At 38.9% G+C, this 16,025-nt stretch overlaps 4 protein-coding genes and 3 long non-coding RNA genes across 9 annotated transcripts; 3 read left to right on the top strand and 4 right to left on the bottom strand.

Annotated features, from left to right (window-relative positions):
• The first annotated feature begins 691 nt into the window (after positions 1 to 691).
• LOC103340626 (Riboflavin synthase-like superfamily protein) lies at positions 692 to 5,450 on the top strand. The gene is made up of 14 exons (XM_008244060.2): positions 692 to 1,442; positions 1,530 to 1,689; positions 2,180 to 2,228; positions 2,351 to 2,464; positions 2,550 to 2,975; positions 3,093 to 3,476; positions 3,557 to 3,652; positions 3,759 to 3,874; positions 3,968 to 4,138; positions 4,226 to 4,385; positions 4,479 to 4,667; positions 4,762 to 4,890; positions 4,977 to 5,055; positions 5,209 to 5,450. The coding sequence occupies exons 1-14, from the start codon at positions 887 to 889 to the stop codon at positions 5,316 to 5,318; spliced, it is 2,739 nt and encodes a 912-aa protein (XP_008242282.2). The 5' UTR covers positions 692 to 886; the 3' UTR covers positions 5,319 to 5,450.
• LOC148914560 (uncharacterized) lies at positions 2,301 to 4,114 on the bottom strand. The gene is made up of 2 exons (XR_016122580.1): positions 3,986 to 4,114; positions 2,301 to 3,489 (listed from the first exon to the last, which is right to left on the bottom strand). It is a non-coding gene; the product is annotated as an uncharacterized LOC148914560 (long non-coding RNA).
• On the bottom strand, positions 5,424 to 6,603 carry LOC103340627 (uncharacterized). 3 transcript variants are annotated; one of them, XM_089042456.1, is made up of 3 exons: positions 6,457 to 6,603; positions 6,152 to 6,370; positions 5,424 to 5,755 (listed from the first exon to the last, which is right to left on the bottom strand). In XM_089042456.1, the coding sequence occupies exons 2-3, from the start codon at positions 6,319 to 6,321 to the stop codon at positions 5,620 to 5,622; spliced, it is 306 nt and encodes a 101-aa protein (XP_088898582.1). In that variant the 5' UTR covers positions 6,322 to 6,370; positions 6,457 to 6,603; the 3' UTR covers positions 5,424 to 5,619. The 3 variants fall into 3 exon arrangements, with proteins under 3 accessions (XP_088898582.1, XP_088898581.1, XP_016651948.1); XM_089042455.1 differs by having other exon boundaries at positions 6,152 to 6,376; positions 6,457 to 6,601; XM_016796462.2 differs by having other exon boundaries at positions 6,152 to 6,526.
• A 491-nt stretch (positions 6,604 to 7,094) lies between these two features.
• Positions 7,095 to 8,968, top strand: PRXQ (Thioredoxin superfamily protein). The gene is made up of 4 exons (XM_008244059.3): positions 7,095 to 7,475; positions 7,572 to 7,709; positions 7,965 to 8,054; positions 8,377 to 8,968. The coding sequence occupies exons 1-4, from the start codon at positions 7,272 to 7,274 to the stop codon at positions 8,593 to 8,595; spliced, it is 651 nt and encodes a 216-aa protein (XP_008242281.1). The 5' UTR covers positions 7,095 to 7,271; the 3' UTR covers positions 8,596 to 8,968.
• A 59-nt stretch (positions 8,969 to 9,027) lies between these two features.
• Positions 9,028 to 10,542, bottom strand: LOC107881763 (uncharacterized). Its single transcript, XR_001678415.2, has 2 exons — positions 10,211 to 10,542; positions 9,028 to 9,510 (listed from the first exon to the last, which is right to left on the bottom strand). It is a non-coding gene; the product is annotated as an uncharacterized LOC107881763 (long non-coding RNA).
• Positions 10,543 to 11,836: 1,294 nt separating this feature from the next.
• LOC148914559 (uncharacterized) lies at positions 11,837 to 12,433 on the top strand. The gene is made up of 2 exons (XR_016122719.1): positions 11,837 to 11,973; positions 12,108 to 12,433. It is a non-coding gene; the product is annotated as an uncharacterized LOC148914559 (long non-coding RNA).
• A 115-nt stretch (positions 12,434 to 12,548) lies between these two features.
• Positions 12,549 to 15,777, bottom strand: FMO1 (flavin-dependent monooxygenase 1). The gene is made up of 5 exons (XM_089042939.1): positions 15,250 to 15,777; positions 14,578 to 14,818; positions 13,572 to 13,753; positions 13,099 to 13,451; positions 12,549 to 13,009 (listed from the first exon to the last, which is right to left on the bottom strand). The coding sequence occupies exons 1-5, from the start codon at positions 15,694 to 15,696 to the stop codon at positions 12,667 to 12,669; spliced, it is 1,566 nt and encodes a 521-aa protein (XP_088899065.1). The 5' UTR covers positions 15,697 to 15,777; the 3' UTR covers positions 12,549 to 12,666.
• Positions 15,778 to 16,025: the final 248 nt, after the last annotated feature.

Genomic DNA, 16,025 nt, shown 5'->3' with positions numbered 1-16,025 from the left:
TTACTCACTCTTCCATCATTATTTTATTTATAAAAAAAAACTATATGGCTATCTCCTTTGCAATTCTATTTTATTTACATTTCAATTTAATTCCAACAAATAAAACTGTCTGAAAATAGACAACACCATATTCATCTTCGATATATAGTTAAATAACCCCTGTCATTCACTCATATTATAATACGTGTACAAGATGTACCACGCGGTCATACTATTGTAATATTTTATAATTTCTCGGAGTCTAAAAATACGACAACAAAAAGTTCATAGTAATTACTACAAGCATCTAATTATTGTTAAAATAATAACTTAAAGTTGAAATGTAAAAGTCAAGACTCAAGAGTGTGGTTGGTGGAAAACGATATATTTTTAGGGTTTTTGTCTTTTGGGAATTTTCCTTTTCGTCTAGATTATATGCTTTGTCTTCAGAAATACACTTGCTTAGTGTTATTGATGAACGTAAACTTTGTTTCTTCTCAAATCGTAGATGCCAAACTCCCATCTCCTCTAAATCACACACTTGCTCTCAAACTAAAAACATAAGGGAGTACATATATATCATGAAAATTATGTACAGTACGTACTTTTCTTTTTTCTTCTAAAAAATCACCAAACTTTTATTTTTATTTATTTATCCCATCGAATTACGAAGACAATAATAGTGATATATAAGTGGAGACAAATTGGTTTCGTTGATTGATTCATGACCAAAATCCCAACTACACAAAAGAGTTGAAATGGCGTGAGTGAGAAAGACGATTCGGTTGCGAACTTGCGAGGCGCATGTCTTGTTTTTCGCTCTACACACCCACCGCTCTTTAACCCCAAACACAAACAAAACGCAAACCTCAACGCTACTGATCATTTTAATTACATACCAAAATAAATGACGACTGCGACGGTGACGGCGTCGTTTAGTCCAAAGCGCTCGAGTAACGGCCACCGGTTTGAACAGCCGGAGGAAACGACGTCGTCCCTTGGCGGCGCAATGCTGCCTAAGTTTCTCAGCGACCTCAGCCAGGACTTGGTCGAAGTGACTTTAGAGCTCAACGACGACAACGACGAGATTGTCTTGTGCAGTGTCGCTCCGGCGGCCGACGACGTGTCGGCGGCAGACGGGATTCTGCCGCGGAGCTTGTCGGCGACGTCGAGGAGAATTCGGCGGACGTTCGGGTGGCTGAGATCGGCGTCTTCGAGGACCACGGCGTCAAATTCCGAGCCGGTGGAGTTCGCTCTCTCTGCTCGCGAGGCTCGCCGGCTCAAAGCCAAGCTTCAACGGACGAGATCGAGCGCGCGGCGAGCTCTCGACGGGCTAAGATTCATCAGCAGGACGACTGTCGGCGCAAATGGAGCCGAGGAGCAGTGGAAGGAAGTGGAGGCGAGGTTCGAGTCGCTCGCCGACGACGGCTTGCTAGCTAGACCAGACTTCGGTGAATGTATAGGTAAGTTTCTCTTAACTAATTCAATGAGCTTAAATTTTCTGTTTGGTTCCCGAGAAAATTGAAAAGGAAAATTGACGTATTTTGAAGGGATGGTGGACTCGGAGGAGTTTGCGGTGGGGATATTTGACGCATTGGCGAGGAGGAGGGGACAGAACATCACCAAAATTACGAAAGAGGAGCTTCGCGAGTTTTGGTTGCAAATTTCGGACAACAGCTTTGACGCGCGCCTTCAAATTTTCTTTGACATGTGGGTCTCTCTCTATCTCAGCCGTTGATTATGTTTCTTGTAATTGCGTTTCTAACAAATCGACGGTTCAGACGGTGGAGCTCATTTTTTTTAAAAATTTAATTACTGTGTGTAAATTAAATTAAATAGGTAAAAGTAAACACACAGAGATTTATGCACTCAACAAAAACAAATAAAGTGGATGGTTTAGGTCTAGTCTATTTTGGGGTGTTCGGGTTGGGTGGGTTTTGCCTTTTGCAGTTGCGCATTGTTTTTGTGTGTGTTTTTGTGTTTAGTTGACCAAAAGTGATGAATTTTGGCCCCATGGGTTACAAGCTATGTTGTGTCTTGTTTGTGTTCTATCTAATTCAAGCTACCTTTCCATAAACACCTCTGAAAAATTAGGTTAAATGCTTTTCAAATGCCTTTTGTCATTTGTGGTTGTGATTTTGCTGCTTTAAGAAAAGTTATTATTTTCCTATTAATATTTTCGAATTTGGAATATTTTCAGGGCCGATAGCAATGAAGATGGAAGAATCACAAGGGGAGGAGTGCAAGAGGTAAAAAAATAAAAATTGTTGACTGCGGGAAACTCATAAAATCCCATCTAATACTGCTTTTTTAACAAGTTGTTTATTCTTCACAAAGACAAATAAATGCTGCTTTCATTCAATTGTTACAGCTTATAATGCTCAGTGCTTCTGCAAACAAGCTATCTAAGCTCAAAGAACAAGCTGAAGAATATGCTTCGTTAATAATGGAAGAACTCGATCCTGAAAACCTCGGTTACATTGAGGTAAATTAAAACAAGTCATTAGTCTCAATTCTGGGTCTTGATCAGTCAATTAGTGTCTCTTAATCTACTTTTGCCCTATAATCAGTTATGGCAACTGGAAGCACTGCTTCTACAAAGAGACGTCTACATAAACTACAGCAGGCCACTGAGCACAGCAAGTGTGGCTTGGAGCCAGAACCTGAGCTCCTTTATGCCCAGGAACCTGTTTCGTAGACTGAGCCGTTCGCTTCAGTGTTTCATGCTGGAGAATTGGCAGAGGGGTTGGATTATACTGTTGTGGGTTATTGCCATGGCTTCTCTCTTTGCATGGAAATTCGACCAGTACAGAAAAAACAGGGCAGCATTTCAGGTCATGCGCTATTGCTTGCCTGTGGCCAAAGGTGCTGCAGAGACTCTCAAGCTCAACATGGCTCTCATCCTCCTACCGGTCTGTCGAAACACGCTGACGTGGCTCCGGTCCACCAGGGCTAGGTCCTTCATCCCATTTGATGACAACATTAACTTCCACAAGGTGATGTACATGTGACAAAGTGAAAATCAACACTGAAAAGGGTGCATTAACTTCCCATTTGTTTTTCATTCAAGTCACAAAAATATTTGACATTTTGTTTTCCTCATTGTGCTGCAGATTATTGCATTTGCTATAGCCGTTGGGATAATCGTTCATGCCGGGAACCATCTGACATGCGATTTTCCTCGCCTGGTAAACTCATCTCCAGAAAAATTTGCCCCACTTTCCTCTGATTTCCATGGCACAAAGCCAACCTACAAATTCCTGCTCACTGGAGCTGAAGGCGTGACTGGAATTTTAATGGTGATTTTAATAGCCATCTCATTCACACTAGCAGCACGTCGGTTTCGGAGGAACATGGTGAGGCTTCCTGCGCCCTTCAACAAGTTGACTGGATTTAATGCGTTCTGGTATTCTCATCATCTGCTAGGTCTGGTCTACGTTTTGCTCCTCATCCATGGAAGCTGTTTGTATTTGGCCCACAAGTGGTATGAGAAAACGGTACGAAATTTGACTGTAAAAATTACAAAACAAGATTTGCTTAATGACTCAGAAATTATTGATGCCTTTCTACTTTGCAGACATGGATGTACATCTCTGTTCCATTGTTGCTCTATATCGCAGAACGCAGTGTGCGAACATGCAGATCACAGCATTATTCAGTTAAGATACTAAAGGTAAGCTAATTTTAGTGTTTTACTCAAATATATTTGTTTATACTTTGAGTTGTTTGCAGTCGAAAGAATTAACAAGAGATTATTGCTATCCGAGTGTCTTAAACAGGTTTCGGTCCTACCAGGAAATGTCATTAGCTTAATCATGTCCAAACCGCCTGGGTTTAAGTACAAAAGTGGACAATACATATTTCTACAATGCCCAACAATCTCCCCATTTGAATGGTGAGTGATTTCTACTAAATTCATCATACTGAACCATTTTCAGGAAAATGTTATCATGCACTAATTACTGAACCATTTGTTTATAAATTTCAGGCACCCATTTTCCATTACCTCAGCACCAGGAGATGATCACCTCAGTGTTCACATCCGAACAGTAGGCGACTGGACTCAAGAATTGAAGCGAGTCATTGCTGAGGGAGATGATTCAACATCTGTTGATCATCAAGCGAGACTTGTTCATATAGGAAATCTGGATCAGAGAGGGTATATAACCTAAGCAATTTTACCTTCTGAGATTTAGGTTCAGCGTATGTATGGGAACATTAACGTAGTAGATGAACATCAATGCAGCCAACCCAGATTGTTTGTAGACGGTCCATATGGGGCACCAGCACAGGAATACCAGAACTATGACGTCTTGCTCCTCGTTGGACTTGGGATTGGAGCTACCCCTTTTATAAGCATCCTTCGAGATCTACTTAACAGCACGAAAACAGCAGAAGAACAAATGGTACAATTCATACCCTTTCTAAGCACAATATTTCTGAAATTTTATCGATTTCTCGCTTCTGGGGTACTAAGGTATAATGCATTCATGACCTAGGATTCAAATACAGAAACTAGTAGATCAGAAGACAGCCAGAACAGTTTTGCATCTTCAAGTTTGACACCCGGGGACAAGAAGAAATCACAGAGGACTACAAATGCTCATTTCTATTGGGTTACCAGAGAGCCTGGCTCTTTTGAGTGGTTTAAAGGAGTCATGGATGAGGTTGCAGAAATGGATCAGAAAGTAAACCTTGACTGTTAATCATTTTACATTATAATTATATTCGTCAGGGATGATCTGCTAAGTGACTCCGTTATGCTCTTCTTGTTTGTTGCAGGGTCAGATTGAACTGCACAACTACCTTACGAGTGTCTACGAAGAGGGTGACGCAAGGTCAACTCTAATCACAATGGTCCAAGCTCTCAACCATGCCAAACATGGTGTCGACATCCTATCTGGCACCCGAGTATGATCTTTCATCACCATTTTCAGTTGACAAAGCAATTATGTTCTTGAGCAATTAATGACCCTTTCTATATTGATGCGATGCAGGTAAGAACTCACTTCGCAAGACCAAATTGGAAAGAAGTGTTTACCAAGATAGCTTCCAAGCATCCATATTCTACAGTAGGTAAATATATTCTACCAAAACTAAATTGTCAAAAACATAACCGACACAAGTTTGCATGAGTTCATGTTTCTTGCTTTTACGAATCGAAATCATGCATCTGCTAAAATAATGAAACATGAAACACAGAAATCAGAATAACCAGTTAATTTGCAGGGGTATTCTACTGTGGGATGCCAATGTTGGCAAAGGAGCTGAAGGTGCTATCACACGAGCTCAGTCACAAGACATCCACACGTTTTGAGTTCCACAAGGAGTACTTTTAAAACTAGAGAACCATCATCAAAAGAACAAGCAGCCATTCTTTTCTACTCATTTTGATTATCGATAGAGAAAATAATTATATCTGTATAATGATCGTAGCTCAGAAAGATGTAAATGCAATTGTTTGTCATATACGTAGAAATATCATCCAATTAATACAAAGTTCCAAAAAAAATGATACCTTTCCTGCTGATAACTTCTCAAAATTGCACTCTTTCAAGAGCAAAACACTATTGTTGCAGAATCATTTATCTATGGACGACGATACATTAAGCAGATTAATACAAAGAGATCCAGCTGCAATCATTCATCCTTGATTCTCTTGAGTAGTCTGGAAGCCCAGCTTCGGACACGTCGCTTCAGTGTGTAACCAACAACAATTCCAGCAACAAAGCAAAGTGTACAAAGCTTTGAGCACGTCCACAGTGATACTACTTGCCTGTAAGTAGACATGGGAATATTGTCAGTTCAGCGTAAGAAGAAGAAGAGGAAAACAAAGACAACATCCAACGAGCCTTCATAAATTTCTCAATTTTTTTTTTTGTAATTTAGAACATTTACTGCATGTTGTTTGTCAAAACATTTTATATCCAAAAAGCATCAACCTCAACTCCTCTAAACACAATTGCCAAAAGCTTAGTTAGAAGGCTTCCATGCAATTCACAGCTTCAAAAACACCAAACCAATTTTCGGAAAATCCCATTTCTCCATTTCGAGGCACATTTGTTGGTTGCAAATAAATCCCTTCATGGTTTTACAGAGACCATTACAAACGCAACCCTAATGAAATGAAACTGTAAAAGGAAGGAGAAGAGAGATTGGTATGCAGAGGTACCTGGCAGGTCTGTTGAATAGAATACGAGACTGATCAGAAGAAGACAAAGCGGCAGCGAGACCTTCACCGGCACGGTGACTGTCAAATGAAGACGAGGACGAAGACGAAGAGTTGCCCAATTTTGGTGGGTCTTTTGAGACTTTGCCAATCAACTTCTGCAAACCCTCCATAACTCAATGTTTTCAGAGACAACGCAGAGAACCCTAAAACTCGGAACACCTAATTTTGTTCACAATTCAGAAACCCCATTCATTATGCATTCCATTCTTGAAGATATGAGTTTTGAGGGGTTTAGGGTTTATTACCGATTTTGACTCGCCCGGTTCAACTTTGGAACACTGCCTCCTCAATGCCCGATTCAGATTTAGAGCACTGAATGAATTGAGCACGCTTTGTTCTCTTGAAGATGTCAAATTTGTTCACCTCCCCTCCAAATTTTGGCAGGAGGCTCAAGGCCCAAAACAAAACTGGCTTGGGCCCAGCCACTTGGGCTGGGCCCAGTTAAGTAGCCACATATGTATTTACTTTGTTAATTTAATTTTATTATTATACATGTATTAATTTCTTAGGAGCTTTGGTTTAAACTCAATAGCGAGTTTCCTATTGTGGTAAATAATAACTCAATCAGCCCTTCAGAATATCCTTATTATATGACTTACATTTAATTTTTCTTAATTTCTTTTTATAGCAGCAATAATATTGGGAGAAAGAGGAATCGATAAATATTTTTGAATATTCATATTCATACACTCTTGCAAAAGTTTTACCATGTTTTAAAAGGCTTTTTGGTTAGTTACCCTAGTAACTATTTTCTATTTCATCCATTTGTAGTCGTTTTTGTGCTTGTATTTGTTACTTTACTGTATTTAGCAAATTTGTACTCTTTGGCTGGTCGGCGTAGAACTAGTAATAGAAGGTTGGGGTCAGAAATCGTCCCACGCTGAAAAGCCAATCCATCCCCATCCTCTCCCCAACACCCAACACCCAACACACTCGCAACACTCTCTCTCCCTCCCTTATCTTCCTCAAACAGAAGGAAGCAAATTAACAACAAAACAAAGTTTCAAAGCACAAGTTAGGACACACTTGATATATCTCTCTGGTTCTAAACTTGCATCTAATGGCTTCCCTTTCTCTTCCTAAGCACCATTTCCCTTCTGTGCTCCCCACTCAAACTCCTAGACACAACCCATCTTCGAAAACCCTCCCAATTGTCTCAAGTTCATCACATTCTCAATTTTATGGCCTCAAGCTCTCCAATTCCTCCTCTTTGCCAATCCCATCTTCTTCTTCTTCTCGAAAGATGTTTATTTTTGCTGCTAAGGTACATTGCTTAATTCACATTTTCTGATATGTTGAGTGTTTTGTAGGCTATGGCTACTTCTTTGTTGATTGATTATGATTATATGTTTCTTGACAGGTGGACAAGGGTAAGGTTCCACCAGCCTTCACATTGAAAGATCAGGATGGAAAAACTGTGAGTCTCTCCAAGTTCAAAGGAAAGCCTGTGGTTCTCTATTTCTACCCTGCTGATGAGACCCCAGGGTGCACCAAACAGGTTTAAACATAATGACATTGTTGCATGTTCTAATTCTCCTTTTAGTTTATTGTTAGGGGCAGCCTGAAGTGTTCATTTCCTTACTGAGAAGCTTGGTTATCTTTTCAGTCAGCTTATCTTATATTGATTTTGTCCAACAATTTTTGCTGTAACCTTTAATTTGTTATGATATGCAATTCACATTGGAGCTGACAACACCACATAAAGACTGTATCTTTAGTTAGTGCAGACACTGACAAATTGATACTCCCTTAGGCTTGTGCTTTCAGAGATTCTTATGAGAAGTTTAAAAAGGCTGGAGCCCAGGTCGTCGGAATTAGTGGTGATGACCCATCATCACACAAGGTAATGTGAACAGTTTCTAGTATGGAACAGCTTTAACTACTTTGGTAAATTGGCTTGGTTGTTTGGAGGACATATGCTGCAGTAATTGCAGCAGAATTGGGTTTAGTAGATATTCTACTGGCTTGAGCAATGCTAGATGATAACTAAGGTTTGTTTGCTTCTAAATGAATTGTGAGTTCATTCAGTTAAGATTATTATATTTTTGAGAAAGTATGAGACTCATCATATCTACAGTACCTTTAGTTTATTTGAGTATGGTTTTAAATGCATAACCATTGCAACTCATGCTTGAAGTTGATTATGAAGTTTTTCATTTATGTAGGCTTTTGCAAAGAAATACAAACTTCCATACACATTACTTAGCGACGAGGGTAATAAGGTGAGGAAAGAATGGGGAGTGCCATCAGATCTGTTTGGGACATTGCCTGGAAGACAGACTTATGTTCTGGACAAGAATGGGGTGGTTCAACTCATCTACAACAACCAGTTCCAACCTGAGAAGCATATTGATGAAACTCTCAAATTCCTTCAAAGCCTTTAAAGTTCTCCTGTTTTTAGCTGCTTTGTTTTTTCATCCCTTTGTCCATTATATCTCCACAAAACAGGGTCAGCAAGTAGTTATTTTTGTATAATTCGAAAGCCAGTTATAATTACTAATGCTGCTGGTCATGTTTGTACTTGTCCCAAGTAAAAGGGCAGTTGTTTTCTGCCCTATGAAGGCAAATTTCAGGTCGAAATTTTTGTGGAATATCCAATGGCTATTAGACAGCATGACCTAGATGGCAATAATCTCGTTCTAAGTGATGTAATATCTTTGAGATTGTAAATGTTATTGTAAATGGTGGATCATGAGGGTATTTTGCTTATGTTAATTAGTTGACAACTCTGCAATCAGCTCATGTTTATGTTTCTTATCCCCTGCCTTGCTGCCCTTCTGCAATATTATCACATCATAATTTTGGGGATTCAGAAGTAAACAATGGAAAAATTCTTTATTGAGATAAAATAGAACATGATACATTGATCATTTGTCCTGCAAGTAGGTGTTCTTTATTTTGAGTTCTGGTGTAAAGAACCTGTCAATTATGAATTCAGGATGTTATTGCAAAGTATAGGTTCATTGTTTCTTCAGATAGTCTTGACTGCCATAGGGGCTAAATGCTTCCGCCAACCAAGTATTCTTCCTCCAAGATGTCCACCCCATCTCCTCACAAATTTCATCACTGTGGTTGATGCTAAAAGTAACAAATTTAAGCTCCCAAGTGTGGAGCAAATGCTTGAGCAAACAAGTAAAGAAGTGGAAGTCTCGAAGAAAACAACCAGGTTCACCAAGTGTTAGAAATGTTAAATTTGCTTGCTCAAGCATTTGCTGCACAGTTCCGAAGAGTGAAGGTTCGAAACACTATCGAGATAACCCACGAAAGCCATGTTTGGGATCAAAGGATGAATTGTGCCCCTGCAGAAGAAACATTTAACAGTTTTAGAAAACCAGTACCTGATAAGTGTGTGATACCAGAAGGGTATTCCAACAAGCTGCTAAAGGCTCTGGTAAGATGGACTTAACTTTTTTCTTACTACCATCATAACCAGTTGCAAAAACCACAACATCAGCTTTTATCTTAGTGTTGTCATCAAATTCAATTCCATCTTTACAAATCTGATGTTGTGGAATTCTATTCTATTCATGTGATTCAGAATCGTTGAAAACGTGTCCAGTCAAGTGTAGTCATAACCACCTTAATTGAGTTCACTTTGACATAGTTTAAGTGGTCCACCTGAACCATTTACTGCTACCTCAATAGTTAACAGAGTTGTTATTGGAAAGACTGACGGTAGGTATGAAACTGTAGTGAAATGAAACTTTGGGTACGAAAGTGAGACACTTCGTGTAGTAAAGTCTGAACATTGATCAACTTCAGGGTAGTAAAGTGAAATTTACCCTCGTTTTTTTTTTCTATTTTATCTTACTTTCATTACAATTCTCTTTTACCAAAATTTTCCAGGGCTCATCATCTCTGAAGATTAATAGGTTAGCATGCCCAAACAAATATACACAAGAAAGCTAACAATCCATACAGGAAAGCATATTTAAAATTTGACCTGAAAGTCAAACAAGTACATGAAAGGTGATGGGAATTATAAACCTATATTTTTACCTCGATTTGACTCTGCACACTCTAGAGCTAAATCAATGACCTTCTTATCCTTTAGCAAATCAGAAACAGTGTCCTTGTTCAATCGTCTCAAAACTTGGTATCATTGGTGCCCGTGGAAACATGCTGTGATGGGCTAGCCACTTGGCTGCTGCTAAGCCACGCACACCGGCACCAATGTACCAAGTTTTGAGACAATTAGAGCCATAGTTGCTTGTTCTTGGTGTGTTTCAAAGCTTTTTTGGTTTGAAAGGTGAGATGGTTTTGAAAGGTGGTGTATATTTTGACATATACTTGATTTGCTTGGTGTCTGAAAGAAGCTGAGGGAAAAGCTATTTATAGTGGTTGCATGAGTGGGTCTGGTCATATATGATGTAACATGTGAATGTGAAATTGATTTTGAGATCAAAGGATTTGCTAGGGTAAAAGATAGTGACCAATATTTCTCTCTCTCTATCTCAGCCGTTGATTAAGTTTCTGTAATTGCATTTTTAATAAATCGACAGTTCATACGGCGAAGCTCATTTTGCAAATATAATTTTTTTTGTAATTATTGTGGGTAAATTAAATTAAATAGGTAAAAGTAAACACACAAAGATTTATATGCACTCAACAAATCGCGTGGATGGTTTGCTTTAGTCTATTTTAGGGTGTTTGGGTTGGGTGGGTTTTTTCCTTCTGTTTTTGTGTTTAGTTGACCAAAACAGATAAGCTTTTCCAAATGTTGTGTCTTGGTTGTGTTCTATCAAATTCAACCTTCCATAAACACCTCTAAAAAAATTAGGTTAAGTGCTTCTGCCAACCAAGCTATGTTGTGTCTTGTTTGTGTTCCATCATCAACACCTACAAATTAGGTTTGATGCTGTTCAGCCGTCTAGCATTTGCCTGGCAAAATAACTTGCTAACATTGTTTTTTTAGCAAGTTATTTATTCTTCACAGAGACTAATAAATGTTGCTTTCATTCAATTGTTACAGCTTATAATGCTCGGTGCTTCTGCAAACAAGCTATCTAAGCTCAATCAAAGAACGAGCTGAATAATATGCTTCATTACTAATGGAAGAACTAGATCCTGAAAATCTTGGCTATACTATTTATAAAAAATAAAATAAAAAGACCCCAGTAAAAAAATCCCTCGTATAGCCGGGCGGCTAAACCGAGTATAGCCGGACGGCTATAAAACCGAATATAGCCGTTCGGCTATACTATAGTATAGGGGAGGCAACGCGCGTATACTATAGTATAGCCGCGCGGCTATACTTTTTTTAATAGCCCGTAGTATAGCGCTCGGCGATACTCTTATCTTTTATAATAAACCCCGAGTATAGCCGACCGGCTATACTACTTACCCACCTGAAGCCTTGCGCCCATTTCCCCACGTGTCCGGCTATACTATTTTTCAAATAAAACCGTAGTATAGCCGCTCGGCTATCCTATTTACAAAAGGAGGACCCACCTGGAACCTTGCGCCCATTTCGCCGCGTGTAAAAATAGTATAGCCGCTCTTTGCTATACTAATTTTTTATAATAAACCCCGTAGGATAGCCGCACGGCTATATGCTTTTTTTTTTTTAAAAAAAACACGAGTATAGCCGTACTGTTTATTAAAAAAGGAGTCCACGCCTTGCGCCTAGAGCCTGCATTTTTTTTTATATAAGAGTTCCTATGCTGTGTTCTCCAACAAACTTTTTTCTAGTGTGGAAAAGCTTGAAGTACATTGGTAAATTTGCTTGGTTTGTTGGTGGACATCATCAGAGTAAGCCTTGGGTGAGTTGATTGAGCTATAAATGGAAGTCCTCTTATATATTACAAAGAGCTTTCGTTTATTTGAGAATGGCTTCTAATACATAACTATTGCAAATCGTGCTTGAAGTTGATTATGAAGTTGTTAATTTGTGTAGGCCTTTGCAAAGAAATACAAACTTCCGTCCACATTACTAAGCGACGAGGGTAATAAGGTGAGGAAATGGGGAGTGCCATCAGATATGTTTGGGACATTGCCCGGAAGACAGATTCAACTCATCTACAACAACCAGTTCCAACCTGAGAAGCATATTGATGAAACTCTCAAACTCCTTCAAAGCCTTTAAAGCTCTCCTTTTTTCTTTTTCTTTTTTCATCCCTGTGTCCATTATCTCCACCAGATGTGGTTCGCAAGTGGTTATTTTTGGATATTTCAAAGCCAGTTGAGATGGTTAATGTTATTGTAAACCTTTGAGATGGTTAATGTTCTCTTATCCCCTGCCTTTTTGCCCTTCTGCAAGATCACCACATTCACATCATACTTTTGGGAATTTCAAAAGTAAACAATTTAAAATTCTTTATTCAGATAAATAGATTATGATTTGCTGATACATGATACATTGATCATTTTTCCTGCAAGTAGGTGTTCTTTATTTTGAGTTCTGGTGTGAAGGAGCTGTCAATTATATATTTAGGATGTTATTGCAAATTATAGGTTCATTGTTTCTTCAGATAGTCTTGACTGCCATAGGGGCTAAATGCTTCTGCCAACCAAGTATTCTTCCTCCAAGATGTCCACCCCATCTCCTCACAAATTTCATCACTGTGGTTGATGCTAAAAGTAGAAATGCAATGCCTCTTGTAGAACCTGGTTGTTTTCTTCGAGATTTCCAATTCTTTCCTTGTTTGCTCAAGCATTTCCTCCACACTTGGGAGCTTGAATTTGTTATCCAGCAGCCTAGCCAGCCATATGCTGCGCAGTTCTGAAGTGTGAAGGTTCGAAACACTCTCGAGATAACCCACGAAAGCCATGTTTGGGATCAAAGGATGGATTGTGCCCCTGCAAAAGAAACATTCAAACAGTTTTTACTCTCCAATTTTAACATTTCTAACACTTGGTAATTTATGGAAATCTTAGAAAACAAGTACCTGTATAAGGGTATGATACCAGAAGGGTATTCTAGCAAGCTGCGAAAAGGCTCTGGTAAGATGGACTTAACTTTTTTCTTACCATCATAACCAGTTGCAAAAACCACAACATCAGCTTTGATCTTTGTGTTGTCATCAAATTCTATTCCATCTTTACAAAACCACCATTTTGATTCTGATCTTTTGAACAGAATCTTGCCTTTATCAGCCTCAGAGAAGAAATTCTCAGGCATGATGGCCATCTGGCAGGATGCATAGTCTTCCTCAAATGGATGGTCTGGTTTCAGTCCATACTTCTCCAAAGGCAGCTTCCACAGTATGTATGATTCAATGAACTTGGACACTGCATGCCTCTGTGACAAACATAACACAACAACCAAATCTCAGTGCTCTATTATTAGCTACAGAACAAGATAGTACTAAAACATTTTTATTTTCTTTTATCAATTAATTAATTAATGTTGTTGATTTACCATTGGAGACATAACTAGGGAGCAAAGGAGGGCCCTGAGGAAGCTTTGGTTAGGTCTTTGATGGAGAAACTGTGAAGATCGTGTTGAATAGAACAAGAAAAAGGGCAAACCCCAAACCCAATAGTGGGGAACAGTCCAGTGTAAAGTCCTTACAACCATGGTGCATGGCTTCCCTTCTGGTCCTGAAAGAAAAAATCCATGAAAAATCAAACCACCAAAATAACTCAGGTCAACAAGACTTTTTTTATTTATTTTTAAAAAGCGATATTGGGAGAGGGGGAATCGAATTAAGACCTAGGATGTAGGTTTAAATACTTTTAACCAATTGAGTTACTAACCCGTCACATAACTTTTAGACTTGGACTAACACATTTTTCTTAGAGGAGACTTTCAGCAACAAAAGAAGACAACAAGGTGGCATGCTACATCAGTGTGTGCGTTATGCAGATGGGTCAAGGTAAGGAAATAGTAGTGTAAAAGCTTAAAGAAAAGTTGAAATTTGTATCATCTACATATTTATGGTAGTTATGATGTTAGCAATTGAACAGTACATATATTTATTTCAAGTCAAATCTGATGTTGTGGAATTCTGTTCTATTCATATGATTCAGAATCGTTGAAAACACGTGTCTAGTCAAAGTGTAGTCAAAACCAAATTTAATTGAGTTCTCTTTGACACTTTGACCACGCAACGCAATGTTTCAATCTTTAATTACTGAATTCTTGGCTAGCTGAGCTGTGTTGTGTTGTGTATGAGACTGTGACTTGTGTCTGGAACTAACCATAACCATGCAAATTCCAACCCTTAACGTGGAAAATGCGACCAAATTGTGGTTGTGGACATTTATTTTTGTTTTATTTTCATTGGGAATCTTTTTTTACCAAATTTTTCCAGTGATCATCATCACTGAAGATGAATTGGCTAGAATATATCATCATCACTGCACTCGAAAATCAAACAAGTAAATGAAAGGTGATGGAAATTATATAAACCCTATATATTTACCTTGATTTGCCTCTGCACACTCGAGGGCTAAATCAATAGCTGATTTTTTGTAGCCAACTACGACCACCTTCTTATCCTTTAGCAAATCAGAAGCAGCGTCCTTGTCCAATTTGCAGTAATCAAGAGCATGCAGAGTCTGGCCTTGAAATACTTCAGGGCCTTTGTTCTGTGGAAACCCTGGAAGTTTGGGTGTATCACCATACTTCCCAATGCAAACCACAATGAACTCGAAGGCGTACCACTGTATTATTCAAAACAAACACACCAAAATCAGAACACGAAAAAAACATAAAATTATGATTAATACTGTATGCAATTTCATAAGTGGGATTTTGAAAAAGAAAAAGAAACTATTTGTTGGGAGTATAGGACATGTCAGCAATATGAATATGTAACATCGGAAATGTTTTCTCTTGTTAGGTAATATGACAACACCATATATTTATATTGTCAAATTGTGATTATGGATCGTTGATTAGGTTCAGGTTAACTCTTGTCTCAACCTGGATCTAAACAAAGCAATATTAGTTAGGTTGTGTAACATATTGATTGTGAGTTTCATGTTACAACCACTAGTGGAGAAACTACAAATCCACATATGACATGTTGAAAACCCTACACATGCAAGTGACTCATAATATACCAAAATTTGGGTATGAAATAGCTAACAACCTGAATGGCCTCTGAATCATTGGACTGCACAGAAACCTCCCAAACAGGCTGACCGCCGCGTGGCGAGAGGCCCTCATACTCCACAGGGTTGACAGAAAAATCAACGGTTTCCCGGTCACCAACAAACCGAACCTCGACCACCTTGGAATTGAACCTCACGAACTTAAGCACATCAAAGCGCTGAGCGTAAGAGTTCAAGTAGTCCAATATCTCAAGATGGGAAGGAAAGTCTGCGTTGTCCCTGTCAGGCCAAGGGAAGTCAGAGAACTCATAGTCACGTCTATGAGATTGAAGCTTTGTGGAACTGTAAGAACAATGCCTCCAGACACCTCCAATGGAATCAGAGGCTTCAAGAACAATAGGGTTGTGATGGGCTAGCTGCTTGGCTGCTGCTAAGCCACTCACACCGGCACCAATGATACCAAGTTTTGAGACAATTGGAGCCATTGTTGCTGGTTTTGGTGTGTTTCAAAGCTTTTTTGGTTTGAAAGATGAGATGGTTTTGAAGGTGGTGTATATTTTGATATATACTCGATTTGCTTGGTGTACAAAACAAGCTGAGGGCAAAAGCCATTTATAGGGGTTGCATGAGTGGGTCTGGTCTTATGTATGATGTAAGCATGAATGTGAAATTGATTTTGAGATCAAAGGCTTTGTTAGGGTAAAAGATTGTGACCAATATTTCTCCAGTAATCGTATGTGAAATTGGCCCGTCAAGGAGAGGAACCTTCGTGGTTTATTTACCTTTATAATATATATTATTATCATAATTATTT

Source organism: Prunus mume, linkage group LG8 (genome assembly GCF_029339155.1).
Source record: "Prunus mume cultivar Tortuosa linkage group LG8, ASM2933915v1, whole genome shotgun sequence".
Lineage (NCBI taxonomy): Eukaryota > Viridiplantae > Streptophyta > Magnoliopsida > Rosales > Rosaceae > Prunus > Prunus mume.
This window is presented reverse-complemented; position numbering and strand designations above follow the sequence as displayed.